Source organism: Thamnophis sirtalis, unplaced genomic scaffold (genome assembly GCF_051295495.1).
Source record: "Thamnophis sirtalis isolate CommonGarterSnake01/CBP01778 unplaced genomic scaffold, rThaSir2_p1.2 scaffold_4, whole genome shotgun sequence".
NCBI lineage: Eukaryota > Metazoa > Chordata > Lepidosauria > Squamata > Natricidae > Thamnophis > Thamnophis sirtalis.
The window spans coordinates 126,528,670-126,546,142 of NW_028261384.1; the positions used below are offsets into that span (position 1 = coordinate 126,528,670).

Sequence of the window (17,473 nt, forward strand, 5' to 3'; positions counted from 1 at the left end):
AGGCAGTTTACAATACAAATATTTACAATATACAACATAACATTATTTTGATTTCTTGCATACACATTATGTCAGTCAAAGGACTCCTTCCCATCTACTGATAAAGTTAGGATGAAGGAAGTCTACATAATGCATATAAAAATGCCACCTAAATATATACTTCTACAGGCTATGTATTAAAAGGTTAAGCTCTCTGGAAATTATGATTAACAAAAACTTTATTGCTACTGTGAAATATATTTTGGATTCCTTGCTATTAACAAGGACAAGAGAAGTTCAAAGTCTCCTTCCACTTCAATGTTCTGATTAGAGCAGACTCGGTGAAGTACAAAGATGCTGATAGAAGGAGTTAGCCCTCCACTTTCACACCCCTTTCCCTTAACATGCCTGCCAGCCTGCTCCAGCCATATTGCCTTGCAATGTTCTCCTTCCAATACTGGTTATCAAAAACTTTCCATAAATTCGGGAAGATCCCCGAGTAAGAACGTCAGTAAGCAGAAGATTTAGAAGATGAATTCTAAAATATCCTTCAGTGAAGAAGATGAGATGACATAACACCCAGGCCTTTACAAACGAATTGCTTGAGTTTTAGATAGCCCCAATTTAAATTTTACATTTTGAGCATACAATGGTTTTAACTACTGCCCTTCAACGCTACCTAGACTTTGTGTCTGAATGGTCAAAAAAGTGGCAGCTCCAAATCTCAACCAACAAATGCTCTGTCCTACACATTGGTTAAAAAAAACCCCAGAACACCAAATACAAACTAGGCAGATACGACCTGGTAGACAAACCTCACTCTGTCAAGGACATTAGAGTACTCCTATCAAACATTTTAAGCTTTAGAGCTCATTGTAACAGCATCGCCAAAAAGGCATTATAAGTTGTTAACCTAATCTTATGAAGTTTCTCCTCTGGTAACATTGTATTGCTAATCAGGGCCTATAAAACCTTTGCTAGACCAATTCTTGAATACAACTCATCTGTCTGGAATCCGCACTGTTTATCGGACATTAATATAATTGAGTGAGTCCAGAGGTATTTCATGAGAAAAGTCCTCTGCTCCTCTGATCGCAACAGAATATCCGAACCATCAGGTGTGAAATTTTGGGCTTGGATAACCTAAAACTAAGCCGTCTGTGGTCGGACTTAAGCATAGTACACAAAATTATCTGCTACAATGTCCTTACCAGTCAAAGACTACTTCAGCTTCAATATCAATAATACAAGTGCACACAACAGATACAAATGCAATGTTATTCACGCCAAACTTGATTGCAGAAAATATGACTTCAGCAACAGAGTGGTCAATGCTTGGAATGCACTGACTCTGTTGTTACATCTTCAAATCCCCATAACTTTAACCCTAAACTGTCTACTATTGACTTCACCCAATCCCTAAGACATCTGTAAGGGGTGTACAGAAGTGCACCATTGTGCTTATCATCCCTGTCCTACTGTCCCTGGTTATTCGTACCCATTTCAATGGCTCTCTGGCAAATTTTAGACACAGGCTTCAACAGCTTCTACTGTAATTCCTATTCAGCATTTCCCAGGGTTATCTTTCAAAAACAATATTTTCATTGTATGTTAGGTAGGATAAATTAGCAGTACAACATTACTATAGTTGATACAGTGTAGAGCTACAATTTTAAAACCATTATATTAGTTTTAGATTGCACTGAGTGATGAAAAAGGTACAATCTTTGCAGTGCTGTATCATTTTACTGTGAGTTTCAACCAAATTAAGAGCATTTGCTTAAAAAATTCTCTTAATATAGTCTCACTTTTCTTCCCTTTCAATGTATGAAGCATTCTGCAGTAGCTTTTCAGTAATTAAAAAAAGATTGAGCTTTTGTAGCTTTTTGTTCCAAGACTCTAACCAAGTTAGAGGAATCGGAGTTAAATTGATAATTATGTCTGATCTTTCAGAAACTGCTCAGAAATAAACAGCTGACTTATTTAGTCTCATATTGACAGAGACTTTAAGGAAGAGGCTGGGAGTCAAAAGAGATTAATTTGAGAATAATCTTCATGTTTTTTCTTCAAAGTTCCTTCCTCTCCACACCTTGATCACAGCCCTGTGGATATCCTTATTCCGCAAAGTGTAAATGATGGGGTTGAGCAGGGGAGTGACTGCAAGATACATAACCGCAACCTTTTTGTTCCTATCAGGTGATGCATTTGATTGGGGGATTATGTATATAGACATGATGGTACCATAAAACAAGCTAACCACAGCAAGGTGGGAGCCACAGGTGGAGAAAACCTTATAACGCCCTGCAACTGACTGCATCTGAAAAATTGAATGTACGATACAACAATAAGAACACAAGATAATTGAAAAGGGAATCAGAACAGCGAATACGGATAGACCATTAAGTATCTCTTTGGTGCGGCTTACATCATCACATGCAAGATCTAGCAAAAAACGCAGCTCGCAGAAAAAGTGGTTAATGTGATTGGAACCGCAGAAGGAATGACGAAAGACGCAAACAACAGTGACTGTTGAGAGGACGCAGCCTATGATCCAGCAGGACATGGCAAGCAGATGCTGGTGCTTCCTGTCCATGGCAGAGGCGTATCTCAAGGGGTTGCAGATGGCCAAGTAGCGATCATAAGCCATGACACCTAGTAACAAACATTCAGTACAGGCCAAGCTCAGGGCAGTTCCTCCCTGTAAGATGCAACCTATGGAAGAAACCACTCCTTTTCCAGCCAAGAGGTGCACTAAAGTCTGAGGCAAAGAGCAAGTGACATACACTATGTCCAGGCTTGCCAGATGGCTGAGAAAGAAGTACATAGGTGTGTGCAGTTGAGCATCCCTGTGTACCAGTATGATGATCAGCAGGTTACCCAAGACTGTGAGCAAGTACATTGTTAGGAAGACCACAAATAGCACAATGCGTTGACTTTGATGAGAGGTGAGTCCCAAGAGGATGAATCCTGTTTCTGAAGTGAAGTTCTCAGCACCCATCTTGGTAGTCTGCCTACAGATAATAATGGACAATGACTTTAATTGGAAACCACGGATAAGGAAGAGGAAAAGAAATCTGTACATCCTCTATAACACAATGTCAGCTGAGAAATCCTGATTTATAATGCATCTGTTTGGATTCTACCTTTTGATTAGTACAGAATAGTACCAAAGACATTGTCAACAGAATATCACAGTGTGCTGGATTTCTCAGAAAATGAATCAACTCGTATCTCAGGACTGCCCTTATGAAATCTGAATGTTGGAATGATTCACATACAATTTATCCTCCAGGGAGAAATTAATGCATCAATAGTATTAGCAATCATTTCAAAGTTCTCAAAATATTTTCAACAGTTCCTTTACATTATTATCTAAGTAGATTGTTATTTATGCATTTCTCAGATTGTCTTATGACCTTACAGGGATCATAGACTCTAAGACCTATTCTATTGACCCTACTGTTATGCATGAATTATGTTGACAATATCTCAGGGGGTTCTGAAATGATAAAAGATTCCTATGTTTAGGCAAAATTCACTGGGAATTGTGCAGCTACCATAGGTCTTGCTTTTTGGAACCTTTTTGCTGCTATACATGCTGTACATAATTATTCAAAAGGTCTGCATCATTTGTTTAGAGAAGCAATTTATATTCAGACAGACAGATTGGCAACAAAACAGTGTAAGTGAAAATCACAGAAGCTGAAGTCAACTTGAACATACTTTACCTTAACGAAGCAATTAGTCAGGACCTGAAGAGAAGTGGGAACATGTTACCTCCCTTCTTTAATATAAGGGGAGTTTTTATCAACTAGAGGCCCACTTAATGGAAATTACTCAATTCCCATTGATCCTATACTGTAAATCATTATCAATGTTTTGCTCCCTCTTTAAACCACTTAATTAATGTTGTGGGGTTTAAAGAAAATAAATTTTCACATAACCAATTTGTGTTAAATCTTTGGGATTGCTATGAGCTGGTTTCCAAGTAAATATCAATCATGAAAAGTTTTTTGAAATTCAAAATGAATAACATTAATTAAGAGTGGAATAAAGATATGGACAGATGTTGGACTTCTGATACTACATTTACCTAAATCAGATGTGACAATTTAGGATGATTTTCCTGCTAATGTGGACTAAATAGGAGGGAAAATATATTTTTATTACTTAAATGTTCAGTCACACTAAGACAATTTTTCAATTTGCATGAAGAGTCCTTCAGAAGAAAATTCTCCATGATGGTCAGGTGAAAGCAACCAGAACTACTTGTTAAGAAGTCTCAAAAATAAATTTTATTGCTATGCAATCATGTTACAAGACTCTCACCACAATGGCTGCTTTCCCTTGAGAATGACACACTAAAGATTCAAGGATTCTGGGAGGGAACAGGCTTGTGCTCCTCATTGCAGTGCAACAATTCTAAACTTGGGCCTCTCTTGACCTTCCCCTCCTGTCTAGCTTGAGATTCCACCACAATGATTAGAGCTTGATAAACTCACTTATAGAAGGCAAGACCTTTGATGAATAATTATTAGATGTTCCAGAATAAATAGTAAGACATGGAGAAACAGATATCCTTACGAAATAGAAAGTTCATGCATATGAGTTCTACTATTCCTTATTCTCACACATTCTACTCTTCAGTGGGTTGATTAGAAGAGGAATATTCTACATGGTGATTTTTAATTACTCCCTGTAACCTGAACTGTGAGAGGAGTTGTTGCTTTTCAATTGGCACTACAAAGGATCATGGAATTCCAGTTTTATTTAATATACTGGGCAGAAAATTTTAGCCAGACAATATTTCCTCAACATTATTTGAGATCTTTTAATTGTAGATTTTGAAGCTGAAAAAAACATCAAACTTCACAGATACTAATATTGTTAATTAAATTATTAACTTGGCAGACACCAATAACATTCTGATCTCTTGTCTAAGTATGCACACAAAATTTCCAAAGACGTATATACAAGAGTTACTCCTTAGCCAAAATTCTTGTAATCTGAAAAAAAGAAAGATAAATGATTTTATGGGATGTAATAGAAAAGTTACCTTTGATTCAATTTGGGAATAAATGAATCTTTTTGCAAAAATATAATAGGCCAATATTTTTATGTTTGCCATAGGATGTGGAAATGTTGCTGGTGTCTGACTTGTTAGATCCTCTTAGTAAGTTTGCTTTTATATAAAATAAATATCATTTTAAAATATCATGGTCTTTGTCCAGTATTTAGTCAAAATCATGTGTTTTTTTTAAAAAAAGAAAGATAAAAAATTAAATGATTTTATTTTTAACTATAAAAACACAATCATAAAGAAAAATGTTTATTTTATTTATTTATTTTATTAAATTTCTTGACCACCTATCTTAGCATAAAGTAATTCTGGGCAGCTTACAATACAAATATTTACAATATACAACAACATTATTTTGTTTTCTTGCGTACACATTATGTCAGTCAAAGTACTCCTTCCCAAGTACTGATCATGTTCAGATGAAGGAAGTCTTCATAATGCATATTAAAAAAATGCTGCCTAAATATAGACTTCTACAGGCTACGTGTTAAAAGGCACAAAGGTTAAGCTCTCTGGAAATTAAGAATAGAATAAAATAAGCTGTGGAAACACAGCAGCATCTTTCCAACCTCCAAAGACTTCTCCTCCCTGTTTGAATTGGAAAACAATCAATTTCTGCTCCAGAAGGTGATGGACTTTCCTTTGTTACAGATCAGTAATGACTAACCTTTTTCTGAAAGTGTGCCAAAATTGTGTGTGTGCTATTGTGCACTTATGCATGCCCACCCACCTGCGCATGCATGCATGACCACCCCTATGCATGCCCACACGAAACCCCGTGTATGCATGTACGCGCCCTTGCGTGTGTGTGTGAGGGGAGTTTTCACCCTCCCCAGGCTTCAGGAAACCCTCCAGAGCCTGGGGAGGCAAAAAACAGGCCCAACAGAACTTCCGGTTGACCTAGTGACCCTGTTTTCCTGAAGCCTGGGGAGGGCAAGAAATGGCCAACTCCCTAACTGGAAGTTTGGGAATGAACTTCCAGTTGGCCCGTTTTTCACCCTCCCCAGGCTCTGAAGGCTTTCGTGAAGCCTGGGGAGGGTGAAGACGGCCTCCCCTGGCCCTCCCGAAGGCTGAAAATCTGCTGGCTGGCACATGCATGCATGCCAGAGCTGAGGGCTGCCATGTGGCAAAAATGGCTCTGTGTGCCATAGGTTCGCCATCACGGTTATAGATTGATTAACACAAACTGGATTGCCACTGTGAAATATATTTTGGATTCCTTACTATTAACAAGGACAAGATAATTTCAAAGTCTCCTTCCATCTCAATGTTCTGATTAGAGCAGACTCAATGAAGTACCCAGATGCTAATAGAAGAAGGTAGTCCTCCAATTTCACATCCTTTTCCCATAACATACCAGCCTGCCTGCTCTAGCCATATTGTCTTGCAATTATTCTGCATCTGATACTGGACAGCAAAAACTTTCCATAAATTTGCGAAGATCCCTGATTAGGGATATCAGTAACCAGATGATTTAGAAGATGAATTCTAAAATAACCTTCAGTGAAAGAAGGTGGATCAAGCTAACACCTGGGCCTTTATGAACTAACTGCTTGAGTTTTCAATGGTCCCAATTTAAATCTTACATTTTGGGGATACAATGGTTTTAACTGCAGAGGTATATGTCTATGAGCATACACAGCAAAATTGTGTGAGTGTGCCTTTTATATTATAGTTCAGGACAGTATTGTTAATTTTTTTATGTGGTTAAATATTGGAGTAGGATTCATATTTAGTACAGAATATTCTTAAATTGAAGAAAAAGGTGAATTTAATGAAAAAAACAGGAAAAAATGGTACTTTTGATCTTATAGATACTGATGGCAGCAACACTACTGTATGCACAAAAATGGAAGGACATTTTGATTTCCTCTATGGGCGAACTTTGGCCACCTAATGAGAAGGAAGGACTCACTGAAGAAAAGCCCAATGCTGGGAAAGGTTCAGGCCAAAAGAAGAAGGGGACGACAGAAAATGTGGTGGCTGGATGAAGTCACTGAAGCAGTAGGCTTCAGTGACTTAAATGAGCTTAAATAGACTCCAGAGAATGGTAGAGGAAGGAAGGCCTGGAGGAACATTGTCCATGGGGCTGTGATGTGTTGAACACTAACAACATCAAATGGACGAATGCTACAGAAGCTGATGGAGTTGTCAGAAATGACATTTTGTACACTTTTGTACATTTTGATCAAAGAAAAGAATATAAATACCCTCTTTCTCTGAAAATAAGACCTCCCCAGATAATAAGCCCAATTGGGATTTTGAATCCATGCGCTAAAATAAGCCCGCCCCCGAAAATATTGCAACACAGCAATAGCCATGAGGTGACCACGCTCGCCGCCTTCTGCACCTCAAAAATAATAAGACCTCCCCAAAAATAACGCCAAGTGCTTATTTTGGGGGTTAAAAGAAAATAAGATTCTATATTATTTTCGGGAAAACATGGTACCTGGAGACCACTTATGGACTTTCTGCTTGAGGTGGAAAAAAATGAAACTTTGATTTTGGGTTTTATTGATTTGATTCATTGTTATAGAAAAGGCTAGTTTACATAATTATGAAAAAGTAAAAAGTCGAGCTTCGATGATAATGCTTTATTCAAACTGCAACAGAGAGAGTCAGATGTCCATGCTTTTTTTTCCTTTTCCTCGTCCCCTCTTCAATTTTGTTCCTCCTTCCCTGTCATACAATGTTCTATTTGCTTTTATGCTTTATTCTATAATTTAATAAAATTTGGAGAGGGGGGAAGTATTTGGTTATAAATCTTCCTCACCTTCTTTGTCACCTTTTTCTTTCATTTCCAGATTTAAACTAATATGGGCTATCTGGCAAATTTTGTCCATAGGTTTCAAAAGCTTCTATTGTGAAGTCATTTTATTATGAGTTTCAACCAAATTAAGAACGTGTGCCTGAAGATTTCTCTTAATCTCATCCTACTTTTCTTACCCTTTCAGAGTATGAAAGGTTATACCGTTTCAATGGCAGCTGAAAGCAAGTAGCAAAGCAGAGGCTGACAATATCTTTGCTGGAGCAGCTTTTCAATAATTAAAAGAGATTGATGTTTTTTAGCTTATTGTTCCAAGCCTTTCTTTGAACAAAGTGTACATATTCTGTGCAGTAGCACTGGGGATTCATTGCAGACCCGTGTCTTCTCCATCATAGTTGTGTTACATCACTAAGTTCTAATCTTGATTAGAGGAAAAACAGTTTCAGCAATAGAGTAGTAAATATGTGGAACACCTTACCTAATCCTGTTGTTAGTTCCACTAACTCCCCATACCTTTGACCTTAAGCTGACCTTAAGCTGTCTCCCGTTACACATTTCTTGAGAAGTCCCAAAGGGGATGTGTATAAGCACACCAGTGTGCCTTCCGTCCAGTGGTGGGATTCAAATAATTTAATAACCAGTTCTCTGCCCTAATGACCATCTGGGTAGGTCGGGCTCGGTGGTTATGTGACTGGGTGGGCATGGCCAACTCAAGGTCACTCAGGTCGATGGACGCTTCGCCTTAGCTGTTACAATGTAATAAGGGTTAACCGGAGAGGCAGTTTCTGTAAGCAGGGCAATAAAGATTAGGCTAGAAACAACACTAGAATGTTTCCTTCCTGCCTTCCTTACAGGATTAGCCCTGTAAAGTGGAAAAAACAAAAACAAAAGGAAATTTCTTCCAACAATTGGTTCTCTGAACTACTTAGAAAGTTACCAACCAGTTCTCCCGAATAGGTGCAAACTGGCTGAATCCCACCACTGCTTCCATCCCTGTCCTACTGTCCCATTTATATGTACTCTTTTTCTGTTTATGGCTATCTTTTGCTTATTTATATCCATTTATTTGTGCCATCTTTATGTGTTTTCATACTTGTTTCCTTGTACTTGTTGACAAATAAACAAATAAACAAACAGATGTGGCAAAACATTTGCACTACTTATTCCTTTCCTTTTTAGCCTTGAACCTACAACGGGCTACACAGTTTATGGATTGTAATTTTAGTATAGTTAGACCATGTATAATTGACAGACTGGATTTTATTATAGATGTCAGGGTTCCAAGTAACACCCCCAACGAAAGAAGACTCCAAGGCTTGATTTTCCTCAAAGTTCCATTTTATTAGAGATGTCATATTGGCACATCTGGGAAAACCTGAATCTGAAAGCTTCCAGGTTTTCCCCACTCAAATGAAAGTCCAAGCCCCTGCCCAGCACCCACATGTCCATCACATGGTCTAAATCCAACAAGACAAGATAAGGTAATTAATCTGGCAGGGAAAGCAAGATAAGGAGTTCCAGAAGTGAAGTAGAACAGCAGTAAATCAAACCAGTTGGGAGGATGCTAGGAATTCAGATAAGCAGTTAAACTCAGTGTTTGTTCTGGACAACTACCCCTCCCATTTGCCTCTCCTTTAAGCTCCATCCCCAGGTGTGTCTTTTGAAGGGAATCGGGACCCTTTCCTCCCTCGCAAGCCACACAACCCATGTTGCTCTCTTCTCCGTTCTTTCCTGTATGCCCTAGGATGAGGAGTGGGTGGGCCTTTGGTATTTATCTGAACCCCCTCTCCCCTGCTCTGCCCAGTCTGACTTTATCCTTCCCCAGTTTCTTCCACAGCCAAAGGAGACATTCTCCTGCTCTCTGTCGGTTGTTCATCTTTCCCCTTGGATTCATACTCCAACGGGGGTATGACAGTATGTTATTACTTTTTTTATACAATTGAACAGAATAACCAGAGTCAGGGATTACTAGCACAGATGTGCAAGGGGAACCTTTACCTTTATGTTATTACTATTGCAATGTTATACCACATTGCGCTATAATGTTCTACATCATATTATTTGTGTTAAGTTGCACTGGCTGCTAAGAAAGCTACATTCCTTGCACCACTATGTTCTTTTTATTTTGAGTATCAAACCAAATTAAGAAAATTTGCTTGAATTTTTTTTGCTAATAATGTCCCTTTTTTTTTTTGGCCCCTTCAGAAAACAGCCAGTATGCCGGCTTCTGTGGTACTTTTTCTGCAACAGGTTTTCAATAATTAAGAGAAATTGAGCTTTCGTAGCTTTTTTGTTCCAAGACTTTCTTTGAACAAAGTTAGAGAAATCAGGGTTAAATTGAAGTCCAGTCAATCATGTCTGACATTTCAGAAAATCTTTCAGAAATAAATCGCTGGATCATTTTAGTGAAATATTGATAACAACTTTAAGGAATAGGCTTAGAGCCAAAGGAGATGAATTCAGCAGGATAAGAAGCTTCATGGTTTTTCTTCAAAGTTCATTCTTCTCAACACCTTGACCACAGCCCTGTGGACATCCTTATTCCGCAAAGTATAAATGATGGGGTTAAGCAGAGGAGTGACCACAAGGTACATAACCGCAACATTCTTGTTCCTATCAGGAGATGAGCTTGATTGGGGGATTATATATATAGACATGATGGTACCATAGAACAAGGTGACCACAACAAGGTGGGAGCCACAGGTGGAGAAAGCTTTATGCCACCTTGCAGCTGACCGCATTTGACAAATGGAATACAGGATGCAACCGTAGGAACACAAGATAACCCAAAAGGGAACCATGACAATAATTGCTGAAAGACTATTGAAAATGACTTTGGTGACTTTAATATCATTACAGGCGAGATCTAGCAAAAAATGCAGCTCACAGAAGAAGTGGTTGATGTGGTTGGGACCACAGAAGGAATGTTGAAGGATGAAAAAGACATTGACCATGGAGAAAAGACCACCTATGATCCAGCAGGAGGTGGCAAGCAAATGGCGATGCTTCATGTCCATGGCAGAGGTGTATCTCAAAGGGTTGCAGATGGCCAAGTAGCGATCATAAGCCATGACACCCAACAGCAAACATTCAGTACTACCTAAGCTCAGAGCACTGGCTCCCTGTAAAATGCAACGGGTCAAGGAAAGTGCTCCTTTTCCAAACAGGAGATGGGCTAAAGTCTGAGGCATCGTGGTAGTGACATAGACAATATCCAACCCTGCAAGATGGCTGAGGAAGTAGTACATAGGTGTGTGCAGTTGAGCATCAGTGTGTACCAAGAGGATGATCAGCAGGTTACCCAAAACTGTGAGCAAGTAGATTGTTAGGAAGACCGCAAAGACCAGAATTTGTTCTGTTCGATGAGAGGTGAGTCCCAAGAGAATGAACCCTGCTTCTGAAGTGAAGTTCTCAGCGTCCATCTTGGCATCTTGCCTACAGGGCAGAGATATTGATGGACACTGAGTTAAATTGCAAAGCATGGATAGGAAAGAGGAAGAGAAATCTGTATGCCCAATCCACTATAATACAAAGTCAGCTCATATGTCTTTGGTTTCCAATGCATCTGTCTGGATTGTTCAGCAACACTACTGCACCTTTTCATTAACATAGAACAGTACCAAAGATATTTTCAACAGATTATGAAAATACACTGCATTTCATAAGTTATTTCAACTTCTACCTAGATAAATACATAATAAATAAATACATACATACATTGTTTCAACTTCTACCCTCAAAATGATGGTATAGGGCACTGCACACCAGAACAACTAGGCATAAGGATAGTTTCCCCCCCCCCGAATGCCATCACTCTGCTAGACAACTAATCCCCACAACTCTGTCAAATTATCTACTAAGACTGTATTACTATTCTTCTTCTCTTCCTTCCTATCTCTTTCCACTTATGACTATAACCATGTTACTTGTATCTTTTAAATTTATATTGTTTTATTTGCTTCCTAGTACAATTTGATTGCTTATTAGCAACCTGTGACTGTCACTCTGTTTTATCTTATGTTTCTTGATGAATGTATTCTATTTTATTTTTCTTTATGTACACTGAGAGCAGATGCACCAAAAACAAATTCCTTGTGTGTCCAATTACACTTGGCCAATAAAGAATTCTATTCTATTCTATTTATCAGATAATAAATCAACTCTTATCTTGTGATTGCCATAAGAAAGTCTAAATGTTGGAATGAATCATACTTGATTTATCCCCAAATAGAAAACTGAATACAATGCATTAATGGAATCATAAATCATTGGAACAATGGTTCTCAACCTTTCCAATGTTGTGACCCTTTAATACAGTTCCTCATATTGCAGTGACCCCCAACCATAAAATGGTGTCCCGGTTCCTAAGACCATCGAAAATATGTGTTTTCCAATGGTCTTGGGTGATCCCTGTGAAAGGGTCGTTTGACCCACAGGTTGAGAACCCCTGCATTAGAAGATTATATTTGTAGCTCAGGGTTGAACTGTGGGGTTTTGGTGCTCTCTGTGCTTGGTGGTTTTCTTGCAGACTAGACTAGAACTGATGATGCTACCTAGTTTGGTAATGAAATGTCTGCAAGAAAACCAGCAATCTCCATACCAAGGATCCCACAGAATCAGGAATTTCTGCCTAGTATATGTAGTAGGGCTATAGACCCTTTTCAGCAAGAATGACAAAGATCAGAGGAAAGAACAGTAAAGCGTGACATGACACACTTATTTCTATTATGTATAGCCTCCACAGAAGAAATATATCTCATTAAATATCTTTGTAAGAAGTCTTTTCGCCTTTGGGAAAGAATACAACCAGGTTCTAATTTATTCAATGTTACCAATAACGTATATGCCTATGAACTGACAATCCCATACAAATCATTTCACAATTCTTAAAATCTATTGAAGAATTGCTTGATGTTATTAATTAAGATTGTTATTTGTATCTCTTTATTAGATTGCCCTTTGTTCTCCTACATAAGTCCATTGAAACACGGAAACCCTTGATGAATTTTTGCTGGAAAAACAGTGACATGTGGATTTAATGATTAGAAAGGGTAGTTTGTGTAAAGAAGGAAATTATGATGTAATTTTGGTGAAGGTAAAATAAAAAGTATTTATAACAGAGTTAAGAAAATTGGAAGTTACTTCTTTATTGCTTTTTTTTTTAATTCCTCCCTCCCCTTATTTTTTGTTGACTTTTGTTTTACTTTTCTGACTTAAGCTGATCAAAATAATACAATACAAACCTACCTCTGTGTTTCTCCCAGAACTTCATCAGCTGTCGGGGAGATCTGCTTCTTCTGATCAATTTTAGATAGAGGGATAAGAGCTGTGGCAACTGCTGGTATAATTCCCAGGAACTGATGCTGAAATATAGAGAAAACCTTCGGCATGGTCATCAGAAACTCTCATGTTCATAGCCAAAAATATTTCTGATACCCTAAAAGAATTGGACCTGTAGCTAATTGGAAAGTCAAAGAAATGGCTTGGGAAAAGAAACAGAAAGAAACAAAAATACTTTTCTATCTTATTGCTGAGAAACAGTATCAATTAAATCCACTGGAGATGAATTCAACTTGAAATATACTTCAGTTTTATGAAGCAGCTATTCAGGGCCTGAAGAGAATTGGGAAGCATGTTAGCTCCCTTCTCTATTATAAGATGAAAATTGTGTCAGATAGGGACCCACTAAATGGAAATTGCTCCGCTCCCCTTGGTCCTCTTCAGTAGGTCATTATAAATGTTTTTTTTTTCCCTCCTTCCTCAAACCTCATAAGTGTGTGAGTCACTACCTAGAAATTTGAAATTTGATGAAATTTGCTCTACTCTAGATTTGGGCTGATTTACCTCAGAATTTGACAACTTTCCAAAGATTAGCTCTAAGGAAATTTAATGGACGACTCACAATGATCACCTTTTCCACGTGTGTTCTTTCTGCAGTGTGACACTCATTCCCAGTCCCACCTAATATTCTTATGGGTTTTGAATAATTTCCATTTTGATAAGAGCTTTGAATAAGTACCTGAACCTAAAAGGGAAGTTGAAGAAAGCAGTACTGGATAATTAATTGGGCCAATGAACTAAATCAGTTTTTAAGATAATCCTGTTGTTGAAGAAATTCATTTGGTAACGAGTGTAAAGTGGTGGGATCCTGCCGGTTCAACAATCGGTTTGGTGATTGTGCATGCACAGTTTTAACAAAACTTAGCTTCCATGTTACATTCCAATGGAACGTAGAACATTTTTCAAAAGAACTACAGTACATGCTCCAGTATCATATGCTGTTGTCTTATTCTTCCTACTCCAAACTATATTGACTTGTAGTGGTTTGCCACAGTGATGTTCAGGAAAAAATATATGTTTCTTAAGTTTGGAAAGATCCAATTTAGAGAGGTATGGATATTTTTCACACTTACGACCATTTCAGAATCCCCATTGTCAAATGATCAAAATTCAGATGCAGTGTCTCAGGGTCATGCGATCCTCACATACATGCGCGCGCGCGCGCGCACACACACACACACACACACACACACACACACACACACATTGAAAATCTTGAATTCTACTTTGTCCCCTTTTTTCTTTTCCAGAATAAAATTGATGGTAATTTGTGAAGAAATATAAAAGCTTCAAGAGCTTTTGTCGTAATTCACATAAGGGGTTTTGCAATGTTACATTTATAGACAATATATTTTTATTGACAATTTTGATCAAATATTTACAGATGGAATTTTATTGCTTAGAACAATTGTAGAAGTGTTCTATAGTTGGTTGCCCAGTCAGCCAGATGTTTGGGCCCAATTTGACATTTTGTCCACCTATGAGACTTCTTCTTCCCAAGGACCTAGGATACGTAGATACAGTATAAAGGTCTTTGGTGAAGAAGACTTAATAGGTGAATTAAAAATGCAAAATCCAGCCTAAATAGGGAATTGACTATGCAAATAATAAAAATAATAGAACAGAAGTACAGCTATAGCGGTGATGTTTTGTTGTTGCTTGCCAAAAGCATGTCTGTGTGCAACAGCATGTGTGTGTATCCACACCCATAATGCAATGTGCGTGAGATACCCCCTCACATGCTCTGACCCCCTGTCCATGCATGCGCAACCCCCCGCACTCCCCTGCACTCCCCCCCTATGAATGTGCATGTGACCTGCCCCATGGCTCCTTTTGGGCCTAGCAGGCCACCTTGAAGCCTCCTGGGACCAAAAACGGACCATGGGGGAGATGAATGCTGTATCCCTCCCATGGCTCCTTTTGGGCCTAGCAGGCCTCCTTGAAGCCTCCTGAGATCAAAAATGGACCATGAGGGAGAGGAATGCTGTATCCTTCCCATGGCCCCCTTTGGGCCTAGCAGGCCTCCTTGAAGCCTCCTGGGACCAAAAGCGGGGCGCTGCATGCACCCCGCACACTCCCACACACCCCACACATGCACAGGCACCTCCCACATGTGCCCCGCCTCTCACACATGTGTGGCAGAGACAAAAAACAGCTGGTGGGAGGCATGCGTGCATGCACAGGGGAGCTGAGCTGGGGTGACGGCTCATGTGCGCACAGAGAAGGCTCCATGTGCCACCTGTGGCACTCATGCCGTAGGTTCGCTATCACGGCGCTATTGTATTTCAGATCATTATGCTAGTAATATCTCACCATGGGTTAGCATAGGGATGATACTCAACTTTATACTTCCACCCTTGGTGATCCAAGGGATGCCTTTTGTGGCGCCTGGAGACTTGCGTGGGCCTTGATGGGAGACAACAGATTTCGTCTGAATCCAAGACCAAGTGGCTTTGGATAGATGCAGCTTTAAGATCTAGGACTTTAGTACCCTTAGTTCTGGATGGGGTGGCACTATCCCAAACAGACCCAGTCCTGGCTCCTGGACTCGCAGCTTTTGTTCGAAGAGCAAGTAACAGTCACTGCTAGGAGAGCTTTTGTACAACTTCATCTCGTATGCCAACTGCAGCCTTTTCTGGATCAGGAGTCCCTGTGCTCAGTCACCCAAGCACTGATCATCTCATGTTTGGTCTACTCCAATACGATCTACATCAGGGCTACCTTTGAAGCGGTAGCTATGGCTGGTGTAGAGTGGAGTATTTTGGGCACTTCTAGAGTGGCCCATCTTACACCACTGCTTCACAAGCTGCACTGGTTGCCAATTTGCTTCTGGGTGAAATTCAAAGTGATGGTTGCCACCTTTCAAGCATGGGGTTCAGGTAGTTTGAGTAACTGTCTCAGCCTAATGGGTTTGGCCTGGCCAACCTGCAGCAGCAATGGTGGAATAGTGCAGATCCCGTCAGTCAAGAAATTTCAGCTGGCAATGTCCAAAAGAAGGACCTTCCCTGCCATGGCTACTGCCCTCTGCAACATCTTATCCCCTAAAGTGAGATTGCCTTCTGAACTTTTGCAGGAGCCTTAAGATCTCATTCTGCCAGATGACTTAGGACCCCAAAAGGGAAGCTTCACACTGGAGGTGGTCAATTAACTAGGATCTAATCTAGCTCCCTCCTTCTCCATTTTGTGACAATGATGTTACTTTGCTTGAAGTTTGATTTTGATTGAATTGTCACTTTATGGAATTAGGAATATTTGAGGTTTTCAATATTTAATTGAAAGAATGAGAGGCTGCCACAAAGAAGAGGGGGTCAAATTTATTTTTCAATTTATTTTCACTAGCAGGCATGACAAGAAACAATGGATGGAAACGAATCAAGGAGAGAAGCAACCTGAAATTAAGGAGAAACTTCATAACAGTGAGGACAATTAACCAGTGAAACAGCTGGCCTACAGATGTTGTGGATGCTTCATCACTGGAGGTTTTTAAGAAGAGACTGGACAGCCACTCATCCAAAATGGTATAGGATCTCCTTATTGAGCACGGCATTGTATTAGAAGACCTCCAAGGTTCCTTCCAGCTCTATTCTGATTTATTGTTGATGATTTTAAAGTTTTTCATATAAACCACCCAGGGTTGTTTCATAGTTAGAAATAAATATTAATATATACATAATTACCTACATTACAATTCATGCTGAAATTGATGCAATCCTTCTACCTCTATAGCTTTGTCATTTTATTCTAGACATTGACCAACTAAGAATCTGTCTGTTTTAATGTCTTTCTTAATATAGTCCTACCTCTCTTTCTTCTTCCGATATCCATTACCACAACTATGCAGTGTTGCATAGTAAAAAAAAATAATGCCAACACTTTTTCCATAATGAATAGGCCACAGATAGTCCTCAACCTGTGACTATAATTGAGTTCCAAATTTCTATTGTTGAAGGCAATTGTTAAGTGAGATTTGCCCCTTTTTAGGGTTATTCTTCCCACATTTGTGAAGTGTATCACTGCTATTAAGCTATTAACAGAGTTGTTAACTGAATATGACTTCCCCATTGACTTTGCTTCTCAGGTCACAAAAGGTCATCACATGATCCCAGAACACTGCAACCACCATAAATACCACCAAACGCCCAACACAAGGATGCTACAATAGTCATGTGTGGAAAATGGTCATAAGTTGTCTTTTTTCAGTGCACTTGTAACTTTGAATGCTCATGACATAAATAGCAATAGGACTTAGATTTATACAGCATTTCACACTGCTTCACAGCCCTTTCTAAGCAGCTTACAGAGTCATT

At 39.1% G+C, this 17,473-nt stretch overlaps 2 protein-coding genes across 2 annotated transcripts; both read right to left on the minus strand.

The window, feature by feature from the left end:
• Positions 1-2,032: 2,032 nt before the first annotated feature.
• Positions 2,033-3,439, minus strand: LOC148046439 (olfactory receptor 1D2-like). The gene has a single exon (XM_087714735.1). It carries the CDS (start codon positions 3,059-3,061, stop codon positions 2,033-2,035), a length of 1,029 nt encoding a protein of 342 aa, XP_087570861.1. The 5' UTR covers positions 3,062-3,439.
• Positions 3,440-10,303: 6,864 nt separating this feature from the next.
• Positions 10,304-11,248, minus strand: LOC106548428 (olfactory receptor 2D2-like). The gene has a single exon (XM_014065794.2). The coding sequence runs from the start codon at positions 11,246-11,248 to the stop codon at positions 10,304-10,306; it is 945 nt and encodes a 314-aa protein (XP_013921269.2).
• Positions 11,249-17,473: the final 6,225 nt, after the last annotated feature.